Source organism: Lynx canadensis, chromosome F2, assembly GCF_007474595.2.
Source record: "Lynx canadensis isolate LIC74 chromosome F2, mLynCan4.pri.v2, whole genome shotgun sequence".
In the NCBI taxonomy this organism is placed as follows: domain Eukaryota; kingdom Metazoa; phylum Chordata; class Mammalia; order Carnivora; family Felidae; genus Lynx; species Lynx canadensis.
The window spans coordinates 16,397,385-16,415,848 of NC_044320.2; the positions used below are offsets into that span (position 1 = coordinate 16,397,385).

Genomic DNA, 18,464 nt, shown 5'->3' on the forward strand with positions numbered 1-18,464 from the left:
GTCCATTGTAGCTCTGATTCTTACATTTGGGGGCTGCCTCCTCCTCTCTTTCTTTTTTCTTCTCCCTCCCTCCCTTTCTCCCCCTTCTCTGCCTCCTTCCTTCTCTTCTTGCTTATTCCTTTTCCTCCCTCCTCCCTTCCCCTCCCTCTCTGGCACATCCTGGAGAGATGTGCCTTGCCTCCTGCGTCCAGCTCAAGACTCCCTGATGGGAGAAAACAGAAAACCAACAAAGTTTTGTGTTTTCCAGAGTCTGGAGACTCTGGGGTGCCCCACAAATATTAAAAATAACTTTTGTCACAGATTCCATCACCTCAGAGCCTGCAGGAGGAAATCATAGCCCTCTCCAACAATCCTGCTAACAGACAATGGGAAATAAGAAACCCACCGACCAGTACTCTTGGGCCCATGTTCCAGCTTCCTTAAGGCCATCCACCACCTTCAGCTTGCCCCAGACTATCTCCAGTGACTCTCCCCAGGTCACAGCAACCTGTTTACAAACATCTAGAATTCCCAGGCACTTTTAGGACAAGGGACTCAGGATGTGTCCAAGTGGGCAGCAAAGTCTTCTCTAAGAGAAGCTGTTCCTCCAGATCTATTTATGACGACGTAAACACTTGCCAAGGAAACAAGGCATGTGGGCATGCGCCGGCCCCACAGTCCCTCGGGTTGCTGCAAAAGGCAACTGAAAAGTCACATGTCATAACAGTGGAAAGTACATATGCAACTATTCTTAGCCCTGGAATGTATACACTGTCTCCCTGCCCAGTGCTTCTTTCCCGAAGTTCTAGAAAACTGTGAAAGTACCGTTAGCATAAACAAATCCAGAACTCTCCCAGGACAAATCATCTGCCAACTGAAGGAAAGGCTTGGGTTTATGGTCTCACTTGGATCCAGAGGTGGAAGCTCTCCGGAGGGACCAGCCGGACCAGGCATCATCAGTGGATGTCACTGCAGCAAATGAAGGTAAATATCTCTAATGTTTAATTCTTCTGTGGGTAGACTGCCAGATGTCATCCAGTAAACCCTGCCCAGGGTACTGTTTGGTCTCTGCTTTCTGTTTATCACATGTTTAAAACAAAACCCCAAAGACTGTGTGAAATCATGTTTTAAAAAATAAGTTGCAAAGGCCCATTTTCATCCTTTAGTACTGTCTAGTTACCCAAGGGCCACGCCCCCAGAATGACATCCTTGGGGAATGACTAACACCCAGAAAGATGCTTAGATGGGTTTACTAAATAACACATATGCTGAGAAGCTCACAGAATTCGGCTGGTCAAATGCATGGACTGTCACTTTGCTTCAGGCTCACATTTAATTAAGCCCCTGACAATCAAGTAACTTCCAACAACATTGGTGGTTCTTTTTCATTTTTCTCAGATTATCTGAAGATGCTATTTGCCTATTACCTTTGAGAGTAATCACAACCAAAAAGAGAGGTGTTGGCTGTGAGGTCTTGGGTGTAGGTGGCCTCTCTTTCCAATCTTCACTAAGCAACATTCTTGGCGTTATCCACAAGCATCTTGGTGAATAGACATAGATGCTATAAGTCTTGGAGCCAACACAGTTAAACACTTCAGCACATGCTTCCCCTTGGGACCTCTTCCCCACCTTGTAGAATGGATGAGGAGTTGCCAGATGAGTTGCTCTTCAAAGACCATGACTTCTCCTCTGACTTACTGAGGCAGCTCAATGGCTTAAGGCAAAACAGGATGCTGACTGATGTGAGCATCTGTACTGGGACCTGGGAGGTCCCCTGCCACCGAAGTGTGCTGGCCTCCAGCAGCCCCTACTTCAGGGCCATGTTCTGCAGCAACTTCCGGGAGAGAAGTGAGCCCAAAGTCCAGCTGAGGGGCATCGACCCCCCAACTCTGGACCAGATCATCTCGTATGTGTACACTGGGGAGGTGCACATCACGGCTGAGAACGTCCTGCCCTTGATGGAGGCAGCCTCCATGCTACAGTATCCCAAGCTTCTGGAGGCCTGCTCCTCCTACCTCCAGAGCCAGCTGACCCCCGGCAACTGCCTGGGCATGATCAGACTCTCTGAAATCTTAAGTTGTGAGAGCCTCAAGAAGAAAGCCAGGGAGGTGGCCCTGACGTGTTTTCCAGAGGTGGCTGCATCGGCAGACCTGAAGGAGCTCTGTGTCTTGGAATTGAGAGACTATCTGGGGGACGACGGGCTCTGTGCAGAGGAGGAAAAGGTGTTTGAGGCCCTCATGGTTTGGGTCAAGCATGACCTCCAGGCCCGGAAACGACACGTGCAGGAGCTGTTCAAGCAAGTCAGGCTTCAGTACATCCACCCGGCCTTCTTCCACCATTTCATCGCCAACAATGCCCTCCTTCAGTCCTTGCCCTCATGTCAGACCATCCTGGAGACAGCCAAGAGGCAGATGTTTGCTTTGCACAGTGCCACCAGTGCCCCAGACCTCCAACCTCCATGGCATGTCCCCCCAAGAACCTCTTACCAAGATTTCCTCATCCTCTTGGGTGGAAGGAAGGACAGCCAGCAGACCACCAGGGACGTTCTGCTGTACAACAGACAGACCGGCCAGTGGCAGAACCTTGCCAAACTCCCGACCCGGCTGTACAAGGCCTCAGCTGTCACTTTGCACCGCAGCATCTATGTGCTGGGAGGCATGGCTGTCGGCACAGGGAAGAACATGCCCAGCCACAACGTCTACATCTACTCCCTGAAGCTCAATCAGTGGAGGCTGGGGCAGCCCATGCTGGTCGCCCGCTACTCGCATAAAAGCACTACCCATAAGAACTTCATCTTTTCCATTGGGGGGATTGGAGAAGGGCAGGAGGTCATGGGCTCCATGGAGAGATACAACAGCATCTTGAACATCTGGGAGAGTATGGCCAGCATGCCAGTGGGGGTTCTCCACCCTGCAGTCGCTGTGAAAGACCAAAGACTCTACCTTTTTGGGGGAGAGGACATCATGCAGAATCCTGTGCGCCTTATCCAGGTAAATGACTGGTCCTTCCCATCATGTAAGTGCATGAGTGTATACCCACACATACACACAAGTGCATGCACACACATACTTATACACATATGCATATATACGCATACATACACACATGTATATACATGCATGCATATACACGTGTGTATACATGCATGCATGAGTACATGCATGCATACATATAATACATATATACACACTATCATTTGCAGGGGAAGCGTAAAGGAGGGAGGAAAGGAAGGATGGAAGGGAGGAAGGAAAGAAGAAAGTTTAAATTCAGCAAGATTTCATCCATTTATGAATTCTTGTTGTATAAGATTAACACATACAAAGGAACATCAAATACAATCCCTGTACACAAAGAGTTTATCTTCATTGGAGGAAAAGTCCAAGCTAGAACACACTGAATGTCTGATAGTGAAATTCTATAGGAATTTTGCAGACGCTTCTAACAATTCAGCAAGGCCCTGTAAGATTCCCAAGCATTGGTCCACAGTCCATTACCAAATCCCTGGGAACCCAACCTCAAATCGGCGGAATCAAAATCTCTTTGTGTGGGGTCCTGACATTTACACATCAGAGACATCTCCAGGAGATTCTCAGTTGCAGCCACGTTGGGGAACCTTGCCTTAAATGATAAGTAGATGTTAATATCACTAGCAAGCTCTCTTAGAAGTATTATTAACAGAGGCCAAAATGTCAGAATATGAAGTGTTTCATGCAAGTTCTAATCTCTGCAGTTTACCTAATGATATGAAAAACTTGAATAATGAGCCTATCTTTAAAGATACGGAAATTCCTAGTATTTATTTTATTCAAGAGCTATATTGAGCCCCAGCCATGGTAAGAGCCCTGGGGATGTGGGCATGAGGAATAAAGTGCACTTACACTCCAGGAGCTTGCTGGACAATTGCAATTCAGGTGCAAAATGGAGGGGTGCTTTAAGAGCATGGGGAGTGCCTTAAACCAGTCTAGAAGGAATCGGGGATGGTGTGACTTTCGAGGTTGGTCTGCTGACTTGAACAGAGAGGCAAGAGAGAAGGGGAGTAAATGAAGAGGGAGAACCACTGGGTGGATAGAAGGATCTGACATGGAGGGAGACGGGAAGCTTCTCTAAGCAGAGGCAGAGTCCTCTTTTGAGGGCAAGGTGGTGAAGCTGGGCAAGGGAGCAGCTGCTCAAAGGCCCTGAAGCAGAAAGGGGCACAGCCCATGGCCTGGAGACACTGAAAGCCTGAGAATGTAGCTGCAACACAGAGCAGGAGGAGAAAGGTGGTATGCCAGGCAGGGCTGGGGGGTTAGTCCCCATGTGCTCTCCACCCAGACTGCTGCCCCTGAGCCCCTACTATAGAAATTCTGGAACATTCTTAGGGGATAGGTGTTTGTGCAGATGAGGCTGACCTGGCCAGCTTTCTGGACCTTGTCAAGGAATTGGGGTTGTAGCCTGAGAGTAACAGTGTGGCTGAAGTAATCAAATTTACATTTTTAGAAGTTCCCTTTAGATGGCTTGGGGAGACAGGACTGGTCTAAGTGGACAACAGCAGGAGAGCTGGAGACTGTTCTAGAGGTCCAGGCCAGGGTGACTGGTGGCTTGGGCTAAGTTGCTGCAGTGGAGATGGAGAAAAGGGAAAAGCTCCAATTTAATTTCTGTTTTTTCTTGCCTTCACTTCTCCAGCCCATATTTTCAGCTCCTCCCTGACCATCTAGGCAGATTCTGAGTCTGTTCCAAATCCCAATGATTTATTTGAGCCAGGAGAGACATGTTTTGCTCTCCACCAAGCTCTGGCCACACAATTCAGATGTAACAAAGTGCTTCTATGTAAAGCTAGAGCCCCTCCCTCTTTTAAAAAATATTTTTCAAAATAAAGTCAACAACTATGCTAAGTATTTCACATTGCAAAATTGTTATTGATTTCCTAAGAATAAATACAAGGCTCAGAAAAGCTTTTAAGCTGGCACGTCAAAAAATGCATAGTACCATCAAGCAAGACTCTTGCAAAGGCAGAAAAAAATCCACTAACAAATGAGTGATCCTTTTATACTGCAGTAGTGAGAAGGGGGAAAGGGGAAAAGTATTCATGGAAACCTTTATTGTCTACCTAGCATTAACTTTGATACGAAATTTTTATTCATTCAAATAGAGTGTAAAACCAATGCTGGGGGTTGCTTGATGGAATAGGTTGGATTTTCTGGCACAGGTTCAGAGTTTTCTTTAATGGATGGTTCTTCTGCGGGCATGCATTCTTTGAGGAACTATACCGCAATGGGGTTACTGTGCACTTTGTGTGTGTATGTGAACCTTTCTCCCTGGCCTTCTTTCTACCTCTGTTTCTGGAGGGCATTAAGCAAATCCTTCACCATAACATCACTTCCTCCACAGGTCAAAGACCATCTTTTGTTATCCTTGCCCCAGCCTCTCTAGGGGTATTATGAGGATTATGAGCAACTGTTTAATCTATCTTTGAAACCATACCCCAAGCTGACAGAGAACAGAAAGTCAGGAGGCAATTACTCATTCAGTGTTTGCTTTTGCTCCAAGGATCCTACTTTCCAAAGTGTCACCTACGTATTTTCAGATGAAACCATGAGGCTTAACAGCCATCAAGACTGCCTCTGTCTTTAGCACATGGCCTCCTCTATGCTTCACCAACTTCAAGAACCGACAGAGACCTTAAGAGGTCTCCAGTCTCAAAGGCTCCATCAAGAAAGGCAACACTTACATGGCCCCAGGCAGAGCCATGAGTGTGGTGGTTAAGAACATGGACTCCGGGTGGGGTCAACCAGACCAGCTGTTCGACTCACTCTAGCTGTGTGACTTTGGACATGTCACTTAACCCCTCTAAGCCTCAATCTAATCTGAAAAAAATGGAGGCAAGTAATGATACCTACTTCACAGGATGATTGTGAAGACCAAATTTGGTAAACTAACAAAACATAGAGTCTTTCATATGGTGGCAATTATATTTTATATAGAAAGAATTGCCAGCAAAGAATTATACTTCATATAGAAAGCATTGCCATTTTCTTCTGTAGGTAAATGTTTTGCTTCTTTTCTTATATGAGTCCATCCTAAATCTCTTGTGTTAAATTTTGCTAACATTGAATTAATTTATATTTGATATTTGAACTTTATTTAAACTGAGGGGAACATGTTCTGGAAATCATGATTTGTGACTCTATTTCAGAGCATGGCCAAGGAGTCCTGCCCCACCTCTATGCTCTTTTTTTCTTTTCTCATACTTCCTCTCTGATTCTAAGGACTTTCAGGCACAAACTGTTCGAAAGCCTTCCTCTCCTAGCCCCAAATGTATTCTTGGCTCTAAGGCCCTCTCTGATACACTGGAACATTTAGAAACCTAAACATGAGCCGGAAATAGAAATGACTGAAAAATCATTGGTTTTATGAATACCCAAGTTGCTTCATTTCCCATTAAAAGAAAAAAAATGTTCCAAGCAAGGTAAGAAAACACATACTACAATGCCTAACTCTTGGTCCACTCTATAGACACATAGCCAAGGATCTCATGGGCTCACATAAAGACCAATTTCTAGTAATATATTCTTTCTGTTATTTAATTATATCTTATTGATAGCAATATATCAGTATTGCTTAGTATATACCAATATATCAATATTGCTTGGTATAATAGGTATTATACCTACCTATATTTCAAAAACTAGGAAAAAGTGAAAAAAAATCACTCCTATTTCACTCTCTTAACTACTACTTCTATCTTTTTAAAAATATATATCCCTTTACAATGCAGCACCATGATTATATTTCTCCCTCAGGTTTACCACATTTCCAGAAACACATGGTTCAAAATGGAGACAAGAATGATCAAGAATGTGTGCGCCCCTGCAGTGGTGCTGGGGGAACGTATTGTCATCGTGGGAGGTGAGTTTGAACAGAGGATCGTGAGGCTGGACACAAACTTGGCATCTCCCGTGGAAAACGGGTCACTAATAGACAGATGTTGTTCTACAAAACAGTGCTGTTAAAAGCATATCCATCCAACTAGGGGAGTGTGGACGACTTGGCAAAGTTTTTTTCTCATCCAGAAGTTTTTCCCTGTCTTTATCTATAAACAGGGAATGAAATAATACCTATTTCACAGAATTGTTGTGATAATAAAATGTGTTCATATATCTAAAGCACTTAGCACTCTCCCGGGTACATGGCAAATACTAAAATAATGTTTGCTACTGTTCATAATATCAGCCATTAAGAGATAATTTCTCTGCAATTGCAGTATAGTGTCTTGGTTAAGACGACTGGTTTTAGGGTCAGACCTGGGTTCAAATCCTGACTCTGCCACTGGCTGTATACTCTCTGGCAATTTATTAATCTTTTTTTTTCTGTACCTCCATTTGCACATCTGTAAAATGGGGATCTTAAAAGTGGGGACTGGTAGGGACCAGGTAGGGCTGTCATGGAAATCATTCCTGAATTCCCAAAGGCTCCTTCTCTGGATTGTTAAGGCTCTTGGGGAAGGTGGGGAGTGTGTAAAAGAAACGAAAATGACACTGAGGCTGAGAAAGCCACTGGAATCAGGAGGCTGCTTCTAATATAATGCTGCCTTAACTTGAGGCTAAGGATTCAGGGGCCAGAATCAGACAGATTGGAGTCCAAACCCCAGCTGTGCCCACACCTTGGGCAGGTTACCAAAGCATACTACACCTTAGTTCAGAGTGCAGCCTTGATAGTGGGCAATGGCAGAGATCAGCCATGTTTCCCGACTGCAGCCTTCCATTCCCAACTGAGCAACACTGAGCTTGCCGATATGCCATTTGGTTTTCAGGTTACACGAGGAGGATTCTTGCTTATGACCCTCAATCCAACAAATTTGTCAAGTGTGCGGACATGAAAGACCGCAGGATGCACCATGGGGCCACGGTGATGGGGAACAAGATCTATGTAACGGGTGGGCGGCGGCTGACCACAGATTGCAACATCGAGGACTTGGCCTCCTTTGACTGCTACGACCCTGAGACAGATACCTGGACATCCCAGGGACAGCTTCCTCACAAACTCTTTGATCACGCCTGCCTCACTCTCCAGTGCGTACCCCACACTCCCACCTTCTCATGAAGTCGGCGAGAAACTATTGGTCTTAGTCAAGATGCTTTCTGTTGCAAGGGACAGAAACCCAATTCCAAGGAGCTTAACCCTAAAAGGATGCAGGAAGTGCCCACAGGACTGAAAGTTCCAGAGCCCGGAGGCCTGAAACCAGACATATTGTTGCCAGAACTCTCTGTCCACACCACAACTCTCTCTCTCTCTCTCTCTCTCTCTCTCTCTCCCCCTTTCTCTTTCTCCTCACTTTCCCTCCTTCTCTACCTCATCTCTACTAGATTTCATTCTACAAACAAGTTTCTTGATCCACAAATTATGAAGACAATGGCAACTGATAAACTCAGACTCACATTTTCTAACTTTGCATCTTCAAGACAGAACTTGACCATCATCCATATATTAATCCTGAAAATAATCCTAATTGGACGTTTTTTAATTCCATGGCTTCCTCTTGAGTCAATCACTGTTTCCAGGGCTTGTGCTACTGTGTAATCCCAGATCATGTCCCTACAGGCTGAGGTCATGTTAACTGTTATCACTGACAGTCTATCCACTGCACATGATGAGATAGAGGCAGTTTCCCCAAAGGAAGAACTGCTGGGCTGACCAAAACCACATCTGCCCAGATCATCATGGAAATCCAGAACTAAAGGGCTGAGAGACCTGGAAGAGTCCCTAGAAGCAGGTGGTCCAGGTGGCAGTGTGAGACATTGACCGTGACCCTGTTTCTTTGCATTCTATGGATGTAGTACAATGGGATTCCAGGGAAATATGTCAATTCAGTTTCTAGGGTTTGCAAAATTATCTATGCTGCCAGAATAAAGTTTGTTTCTAGTGCCAAAGGATGTTTTCCTCCAGCCTCTGGGGAGCTATAAACCTGCAGAATTAATCAGGATTTTCATTTTGGTAAATGTTATGAGAATTGCTCTTCCGAGGCAAGCCAACAAATTCCTTCACAGATTCCAGCAATTATTGCCCTCTCCATGCCAGGGCTGAATATCCCCTAGCCCTCTTTATCTCAAAGTTCTTCCCAAGCTGGCTCAATCCCAAGCTCAAGAATAAACTGAAGATGGTGACACATTATAATCACCTGGGAAGCTGTTTGAAAATGGGGCTGAGCCGCATTCCGGAGGGACAGACAGGGATTCTCAGGTGGAGCCTAGATCATTGAAATGTGCAGTCAGGATTAAGAACCACCATCCTGGGCACTTGGGTGGCTTAGTCCGTGAAGTGACCAACTCTTGGTTTCGGCTCAGGTCATGATCTCACAGTTTGTGGGATCGAGCCCCTTGTCAGGCTCTGTGCTGACAGTGTGGAGCCTGCTTGGGATTCTCTCTCTCTGCCCCTCCCCTGCTCTCTCTCGCTTTCTCTCTCTTAAAAATAAATAAATAAATAAATAAATAAATAAATAAATAAATAAATAAATAAGCAAGCTTTTTAAAAATTAAACAAATAAAAAAACAAGAAACACTGTCCTGCTCGGCTGCAGGTACTGAAACATTCGTGTGCTGACCCGCTTCCCAGCATGTTCTGGCCAGCCCTGTCGCCACCCAATAGCATAAGTAAAGTCTTCTCTCTAGCAATGGAAGCATCTGGAATGGGTCTCACTGCCCTGAACCTGGCACCAGAGTGACCCCAAGCTGGAGCCTTCCTCCTACCCTGCTCTTCAGGCTCATGTTCTGGACTTACCCTTTCTTCATAATTTGTATTTTTTGCCCTTCAGTTTCTCCTGCTGGGGTCTGAAGCTCTGCTCTGCTCTGCTCCCCAGACCACTTGGCTGTGGTCCAGACACCTGGCCCAGATTATCAGCCCCTACTCTTGATCATGATCACTGTCACCTTAGCAGTTGGCTGGCCTCTTACTATAACCTATTCTCTTTGAACCTCTCTATTCAGGCTCTCAATCCCACCTCTTCCAGTGATGCCTCCAGTGCCTAAATGGAGGTCCATTTTGATTTCTCATCTGACTTGACCATTCAACACAGATGACTCTCTCTCCATCTAGAAATGTCTTCCTCACTCCACCTCTGGGACACCATTCACTGTCTCTTCCTACTGCGTGCAGTTCATTCTTCTCTCTTTCTTTCCCAACTAATAAATGGAGGTGCACTCCAGTGCTCAGCCCTTACACCTTTTGTGCATCTACCCTCACTCCCAAGGTAAGAGACATCCCCCCCCCCGCCCCAGTGTAGGGCTTATCATTCCAGCTATGTGCTGCTGACTTCCCAGTGTTCTCCAGTTCCAGACTCTACAGCTTGCTCCATGTTTCCACTTGGATGTTAAATACCTCAATGTAAACATGTTCAAGAACACTTTTTCCTCCCGTGATAGGCTTCCCCATCCTGGGAGAGGGAAACACCTGCGTCCCAGTTTCTCAGGCCCAAAGCCTTGGATGCTACTCTTGGCTCTTGTCTCTCACACCCAACTCCATCTGTTTCAGGTGTGACAGAGCCCAGTCGCCTCAGCAGCCACAGCTCTTACTATGGTCCAAGCTGCCATCTTCTCTCATCTGAACTCATCACTGGTGTCTCTGCTTCCACCTTTGCCCCCAAATCTCCCTCAACCCATCAGCTTGGAGCATCTTTCACAAATTTATAAGTAAGAATAGATCCTTCCCTTGTTTAAAATTCTGCAAAGCTTATACTGGAATTAAAGTAGAAAAGTTGGGGCACCTGGGTGGCTCAGTTGGTTAAGCATCCGACTTTGGCTCAGGTCATGGTCTCATGGCTCGTGAGTTCAATCCCCTATGCTATTGGGTGGCATCAGGTCCCGCATCAGGCTCTGTGCTGACAGCTCAGAGCTTGGAGCCTGCTTTGGGTTCTGGGTCTCCCTCTCTCTCTGCTCCTCCCCCACTAGCACTCTGTCTCTCTCTGTCTCTCAACAATAAATAAAAGTTAGAAAAAAATTTTAAGTAGAAAACTTAATTTAAAAAATGTCTTTAATTAAAAAAAAAAACAACCTCTCCAAAGCCGTCCCAGCTTTCTCAGACAACTTTCAGACACCTGCAAGATTGCTCTGCGACCCCACACTGCTGCCCCCCTACTCTCACTCTGCACCGTGTCCCCCAACTCAGCATCAGCCACACTGGCCTCCAGGCTCACACATCGTTTCCACTGTCTGTGTTCACACTTGCTGTGCTCTCCACCCAAACACGCTTGGCCCAGATACCACACCCACAGGGTCCCCTCCAAACAACAGCCAGGTTAATCTTTTAAAAACACAAACTGTTCATGTTCCTCTCCTGCTTAAATGACTTTACAGCTTCCCAGAGACCTTTGAACAGAGCCCCCCATCCTTTATCTAGCCTCTAGGGCTTTCTGCTGCCCAGCACCCATCCATGTCTCTGACCTTGCCTTTTGCTGCTCCCCACGGTGCCCACCACTGCCTCTGCCTTTATTATTCCCCCTCCTCTCTCTTGCCTCTGGGTCTTTGCTCTGGTCTAATACACACCTCTCTCACCTCTTCACCTGACATAATTTCAAGTCATACCTTACCAGCCAGATTAAAATTCACTGCATCAGAGGACTTCCATGTACCCCACCCTTGCCTGGGTCAGCTCTCTCTCCTATTAAATGTCTCCATTGTCTCTATACATCCTCTTTGAGACCCTCATCCTACTTGTAATTACTTGATCACTATCTTCCCCTCCAGGCTCATATCTGTCTAATCTCTTCCGCATTTCCAGGGCTGGGCTTGGCATTGCCTACATGTATTGTAGGTCCTCAATAAATATAGCATGAATGGATAAAAGAATGAGGCTGCTGAATCTACACTGTCTCTAAAATCCATCTCAAACTCAGAGGTCAGTGTGGATAGGCCCTAGTTCAAGCATCTCAGATCCTCTGCTAAGGGATCACTGTGTCCTTCCTTTATCCTCTTTCTCTCTCCCACCCCGGGGAAGATGTAGCATGGCCTACCTATGTCAGGCCTAGAGGATGAGAGCTTCTCCTAGAGGGTCCTGTTTGTCTGGAATTGGAAGTGAGAGTCTTGCCATCTGTAAACTCCTGCAGCCTCCAAAATTCCTTCTGTCAGAGACTTGCTAATGCCTCAGCTTTCTCTCCCTTCATCTTAATCCAAAATTTAATAAGCTGCTGGCATCTGTGGCTACTTGGAGCTTGTATGAGTCTCACTGGGGCACAGAAGCACTAAGTAAGTTGTCCCCTGGAATGTATAAAGAAAGATGGCACCAGGGCCAAACACATTGGGACACACACGGCAGGCCGCTTTGTGCGTCCAGTAAGAGGTCTCTGTGGCAGGTGCATTTACATACCTGGGGGTCCGCCTGGCCAAACCCCATATCTGAGCTGAGTTAGGAAATGCCCTTCTGCCATAAGGGACCCTTTGCAATCTGCTAAGGAAATCACAGTCCAAAAAGAAAGAGGTTTTAGCATGAGGCTTGTGCATCTCACTGGCTAAGGAGAGAGTCACAATCCAGAGCTGAAGTCAAAATGTATTTAGCCAGCAGCAGTTAAACTAAAACATTGTAAGTAAAAAATGTCAGATAGCCTGACTAATCACTGCAACAGGCAACAAGGGAGGGGGATGGAAATGAAGTGGACAGAACAAGGGCCATGCAAGAAAACGCTAACAAAAATATCAAACACCCTGTCCCAACATAAATCAGTGAGCTGGAGAGGAGCCAGCAGAGAAAACAGTGTTGGCAGGAAGAAAGTGGCTGAATTTACCTTCGCCACCTATAACAAAAATCTGCGATGTCCCAGAGGACAAGGACTATGACTGGTTTTACTCCCTTTATCCTTCTCAGGATGTCTGACACAATGCTGCCCCCCTCCAACATGCCATGCTTGTCCATGTCTCTGTGCCTCTGCACACGTCATTCCCTCTGCCATGACGCCTTCCCCTGCCCTGCCTCGTGAACTCTTACTCAGCCTTCACCTCCTCTGTGGAGCCTTCTCCAGCCTTTCTACCCACCTCTGCACTCCCCCTCCCTTTATTCCAGCTCCTTCTACATCATAGCACCGTAGAGACTTGTTAAAGGAACTGGAAGGAAAGCTCTTCATAGGAGCAGACAGAGTCTTGGTCCCTATGAACCTCTAGGTTCAGGCAGTACTTGGCACACAAACAGTGATGACATGCCTGCAGAATGAATGAGCAGGTGCACAAGTGACAGGGCCCTAAACATCACTGGAGTATATGGGCTGCTCTGGGTGGAAAGAAGGGGTTAATTATCAGGCAAACTGCCATTCCCTAGTTTTTAGCCGCATTGCACCCCAGTCTCTGCTTCCAGCATCACATGGCTTCCTTCTGTGTAAGTCCTCCTCTGTCTCTTATTGGATTTAGGGCGCACTCTAAACTAGTTTGATCTCATCTTGATCCCTTCCTTCATTACATCTTGAAAGACCCTATTTCCAAATAAGGTCACGTTCTGGGTTCCAGGTGGTCATGCATTTGTGGGGAGACACAATTCAGCCTGTTTCAGATACCATCTCCCACAAGAAGGCATCCTTGATGAGCCCTCACCACCACCACCCCCTCACCCCAGGTGGAGCCATGTGGCACGGACTCCTCCTCTCCCCATCTCATCAGAAGCACCTCCTGGGAAGGGACTGTGTCTTTCATCTCTCTATCCCCCACTCCAGCCCCACAGGGCCTGGCACTGCAAAGACACTCAGTGAACATGCATAAGCTAAATCCAACCATTTCCCAGGGACTAGCAAACATTGTATGGACTCTGAGACTAATGTGCACAAGACACAGCTTCTGAGCAGCTTCCCAAGAGTACAGGGTGAACAATACCTGCCAAATGCCAATCAAGAAGGAATTGGTTGATTGGGGTGGGGGAGGGGGGGTTGCAGGGGAGCTCAGTCAGCTAAGCAGCCAATTCTTGATTTCGGCACAGGTCCTGATCTCACGATTCATGAGATCAAGCCCCACATCAAGTTCCACACTGACAGCACAGAGCCTGTTTGGGATTCTCCAGCCTTTCTACCCCTTTCTGCTCCTCTTCTGCTCTCCCTCTCAAAATAAATAAGTAAACAGTAAAAGAAAAAAGAAGGAATTAGGGTCGGGCATAAGAAGTTATCTGAGAGAACTAATCTGTTAGCACAGTGTCACCCATAATGTCCTATTTTTGATCTTGCCAACATAAGCCTTTGGGGTGATGTCATGAGAGTGAATCCGATGCTAAGGATGCTGGGGAGAAGGAAGTCTGTTTTCTGAAATGTCAGCTTTCACGCAATCTTATAGGAATTCTAGGCTCCTGTTCAAATGCCACGTTATTCTCTTCATGTGGGGAATTTGGTTTTTTGCTTTCCCTAAAGACATCCAGGAGTCTCTCTTCCTCCTGATTTCACTTATTTGATTTAATTAGAATTCCAGGGCATGCAATCCAGAATTCCCCAGTAATGCTCCCATAACAAGCCAGCTGTCCAGGAAAATGGTGCTTTGAGGACACAGACAGGGATTCAATAATGTGAGGTGTTTCTAAGTTAGAAAGATACAGACAGGAAATTCTGTCCTATTCAGAATCAGAGGCTGTCTTTGTAGTTTCCCCAACAGTCCCATTAGCACTGCGCACATTCAGAGACAAGAGGGCCACCTCAGGACAACTGCAAAATCAGAACCTTCCAAAAGGGGTTGGGAGGGAAGCAATGCAGAGACATCTATGCTCAAGATAAGACCAAGGAGAAAAATAGCAGAATTCATTAGCAGAGTCTCTGAGACATTTATCTTTTGTCGAGTATTTGAGAAAAAAAGAAAAAACAGAATTAATCCCCACTTGGAGTATAGATTGATTTGGCTTACTTATCTGAAGAGTAAACTAAAGCTGTTAATGGATTTGCCCATTTACTAAGCACTGAACCTGCATTACCCAGCTCAGTTAACACAAGAAGCTTCTCGCACCTCCTCAGCACCCTTCCTGACCACCCTAACCTAGCCCCCATCCCACCCACTGCATTGTCCTCTTGCACTCCTTATTTCTTCCCTTCACACCTTTTAATCATAATTATTTATTGTCTTACTTGCTTTCCTGAGTTTATTTAGTTGACATCCCCACCCAAATGGAAGATCCCTGAGAATGGAGAATGGCTGCCCTGTTCACATCTGTTTCCCTGTACCTGACACAGAGAAGGCAATCAACAAAGATTTGTTGAATGAATGAATGAATGAATGAATGAATGAATTGAATGAATGGCAATCCAGGCATTTAGGATGAGCGTAAAAGATAGAGAAGGTAAGTTTGGGGAATGACACAGGAGAAGGGGAGAAATATGGGGAAGTGGTTGACTGGCATGGGAGGGCACAGTGGTCTTTATCCAGGTGAGTGTTGTAAGAAGATCACTCTGCTGGCAACCAGTGGAAGCATGGAGAAGTCCAGAAAGTTTAGATGGCAGGCTATTCCCATCGCCAGGAAGGATGATGAGGTATGGCGACTAATGTAACAGTTTACAAGTCTTCACATGTCTGTGCCCGTCACAGAGGACAGTGGGCATTTGCCCGTAACCCATCTCCTCCCTGGACATAATGATGAGACACAAAATCCTAAGCGGTCACCCTCTAAATCCTCCCACGTGAAAGAAGACCCCAGGCAAACCACTTACCCCACTAGGACACAGTTGCCAAATTATATTTTAGGCATTATGATATTTTCCTCATTCTCAGGGCTTGATGAGGGGGAAGCACCTGAGATGACCTTATAAATGTCTAAAGCAACAGTAGCCACTATGAACGCTGGGGGTAATAACAGATGTAGAAGTAAAGTGTACAGTGACATTTTGAATGTCAGTGACACTTAAAATTTAAATTTACAATGACATTGTAAATAACAATGGTAGCAGAAAGGATGGGGGGGGGGAAGGTGGCAAAGCTTTAAGGGTGTATTGCATAGGGATACAATGATCTCTCACCAGACTATACAACAGGCCCCCTAACCACTCTTCCTGGCTCCAAAGTCTCCTCTTCTAGCTCCCCGTCCCCTGCTAGGGGCAATCCTAGCGGGCTTGGGGAAAATCAATAGATCCATTTGTCTTTCTGAAAGATAAACCTGGCCAGATCTCTTTCTTGCTTAAACCCCTTCAATGGTCTCCCACCTCAAAAAATTCAAGCTTCACTTCCATACCTATGAGGTCCTTGTATGTGGAAGAATAAATAGCCTCCACCAGAATAGGTAACAAATAAAATGATAGTGGAGGACCCACCCAATAGGCACTCAGTAAGTGCTATTCTCCTTGCTGCCCCACAGTCCCAGTTCAACTGGCCAAAAAGAAAACTCTTACTTGCCTATTAACAAAGAATGTTTACCTATTAGCTATAGCTGTAGATACATAGAAAAAGAGACTAAATAGATCTCAGATACCTGGCCACCAGCTCCTCATCCAATGGGGACACCGTGACCTGCTCTTCCATGCCAAAGGCACAGTACACTTATCCCAGAAGGGCTCAGTCCTGATGAATGTGGTCAAGGCCTTAGTTTCTCAAAATGTCTTCAGGGAAATATTTTTTTGCCCTCAAAATTGCCTCCTTTTCATCTAGAATGATGATTCATTTCATTATTCAGTGACTGAAAATTCATGAAATTTTGTGGTTAAAGCAAAAATGTGTCACACACAATTCCATATGTCCGTGCAGTGGGGCTGAGAAAATCTAATGATGAAAACCATCATTTCTTCCCCCAAAGTTTAACAGATCTCTCCACCTCTTTTTTTTTAACTTATAATATTTTTATCTCCTTAATTAAAAACATTGCTTTGAAAAATAATTAGATATAAGACTCCATAAATAAACATAATGGTCGAAGCACTGTACTTTCTTAGATTAGTTTCAAGATTCAAATTCTCAAATGCAAATGTAACATTTCTGAGTCAGAGAGTTGGAAGGAGGCCTGGGTGACCAGTTGGTCCAATCCAGAGAGACAACATGGAGAAACAGAAACAGCAGTGGGCTTCATGAAAAAACATCTGAGGACCTGGATTTGAGGTTTGGCTCTCCCTGTAGAGAGATGGATTCCTCAGGCAGGTCAATAAGCTACAATGTCCTTGCCTGTAAAATGAATGAATCTCATCTGCCAAACACTCTTGAGAAAATCACAACTGTTGGGGCATCGGGGTGGCTCTGTCAATTAAGTATCTGACTCTTGATTTCAGCTCAGTCATGATCTAACTGTGAGATTGAGCCTCGTGTTGGATTCTACACTGACAGCCCAGAAGGTGCTTGGGATTCTCTCTTCCTCTCCCCCTACTTGATTGATCGCACACTAGCACTCTCTCTCTCAAAATAAATAAATAAACATTTTTTAAAAAGAAGAAAATCACATCGGGGCACCTGGGTGTCCGACTTCCACTGAGGTCATGATCTCACAGTTTGTGGGTTCAAGCCCCATGTCGGGCTCTGTGCTGACAGCTCAGAGCATGGAGCCTGCTTTGGATTCTGTGTGTGTGTCTCTCTCTCTGCCCCTCCCCACCCCCCCTCTCATGTGCACACTCTCTCTCTCTCTCAAAAATAAATAAACATTAAAAAAATTAATAAAAAAAAATCACAGGGCACCTGGGTGGCTCAGTCGGTTGAGTGTCCAACTTCAGCTCAGGTCATGATCTCACAGCTGATGAGTTCGACCCCTCATTGGGCTCTATGCTGACAGCTCAGAGCCTGAAGCCTGCTTCAGATTCTGTGTCTACCTCTCTGCCCCTCCCCTGCTCGCACTCTGTCTCTGTCTCTCAAAAATAAACATTTAAAAAAAATAATAAGAAGAAAATCGCAACTGTAAAGGGAAAAGAAGACATTGCTCTATGATGGCCAGCAAAAAAATACCCTCCCACATTCTTCACTCCACCCCTCTAGGCTCAACATCCTTTTAGTCTGGGGAAGCAAGAATAAAGGGATGACTAGAGAAAGCCACCAAACATACTCATATAACCAGCTTCCAGGTCAGGAAACAGGACATTACAGCACCCCAAAAGGCCCCTTCACAACTCTATCAGTCATTAGACTCTCCAAAAAGAACTACTATTTGGACTTCTAACACAGATTAATTGTGCCTGTTTAAGAAGTTTATATAAATGGGAATAGATAGTTTGAACTCTTCAGTACAGCTTCTTTTGCTCAACATTAACTTTGTGATATTCATCCATGTGGTTATGTGTAGTTATAGCTTGTTCATTCTTGTTGCTTATAGTACTCGACCATACAACGATATTACAATTCACGTTTCTGTTTTACTCTTGATGGGCATTTATGTAGTTTCCCATTTGAAGCTATTATAAACTTTCTTGTACATACCTTTTGGTGAACATATGTTTACCTACCTGTTGAGTATGTAACTAGGAATGAAATTGCTGGGTCATGGGGTGTACATATGTTCAGCTTTATAGATATGGCCAGCTTCCAAACTTGTCATACCAGTCTCTGCTTCCACCAGCAGGGTATGAGAATTCCAGCTGCTACACATCTTTAACAATACTTGAT

General features: G+C 45.3%; 1 protein-coding gene and 1 long non-coding RNA gene across 2 annotated transcripts in view; one reads left to right on the plus strand and one right to left on the minus strand.

Moving 5' to 3' along the window:
• LOC115505971 overlaps positions 1 to 16,471 on the minus strand; it is a 56,142-nt gene extending 39,671 nt beyond the window's left edge. Inside the window, exon 1 of the long non-coding RNA XR_003966192.1 lies at positions 16,360 to 16,471. This is a non-coding gene — a long non-coding RNA (uncharacterized LOC115505971). The remainder of the gene's footprint in view (positions 1 to 16,359) is intronic.
• KLHL38 (kelch like family member 38) lies at positions 647 to 8,885 on the plus strand. The gene is made up of 4 exons (XM_030303792.1): positions 647 to 963; positions 1,378 to 2,969; positions 6,759 to 6,864; positions 7,769 to 8,885. Exons 2-4 carry the CDS (start codon positions 1,581 to 1,583, stop codon positions 8,056 to 8,058), a joined length of 1,785 nt encoding a protein of 594 aa, XP_030159652.1. The 5' UTR covers positions 647 to 963; positions 1,378 to 1,580; the 3' UTR covers positions 8,059 to 8,885.
• Positions 16,472 to 18,464: the final 1,993 nt, after the last annotated feature.

What these genes read in the sequence shown, in the direction of transcription:
- KLHL38 (XM_030303792.1), top strand. Translation starts at nt 1,581, where the DNA reads ATGCTTCCCCTTGGGACCTCTTCCCCACCTTGTAGAATGGATGAGGAG. An exon ending in ATCCTGTGCGCCTTATCCAG is followed by an intron (nt 2,970 to 6,758) that starts GTAAATGACTGG and finishes TTTCTCCCTCAG; the next exon opens with GTTTACCACATTTCCAGAAA. An exon ending in ACGTATTGTCATCGTGGGAG is followed by an intron (nt 6,865 to 7,768) that starts GTGAGTTTGAAC and finishes TTTGGTTTTCAG; the next exon opens with GTTACACGAGGAGGATTCTT.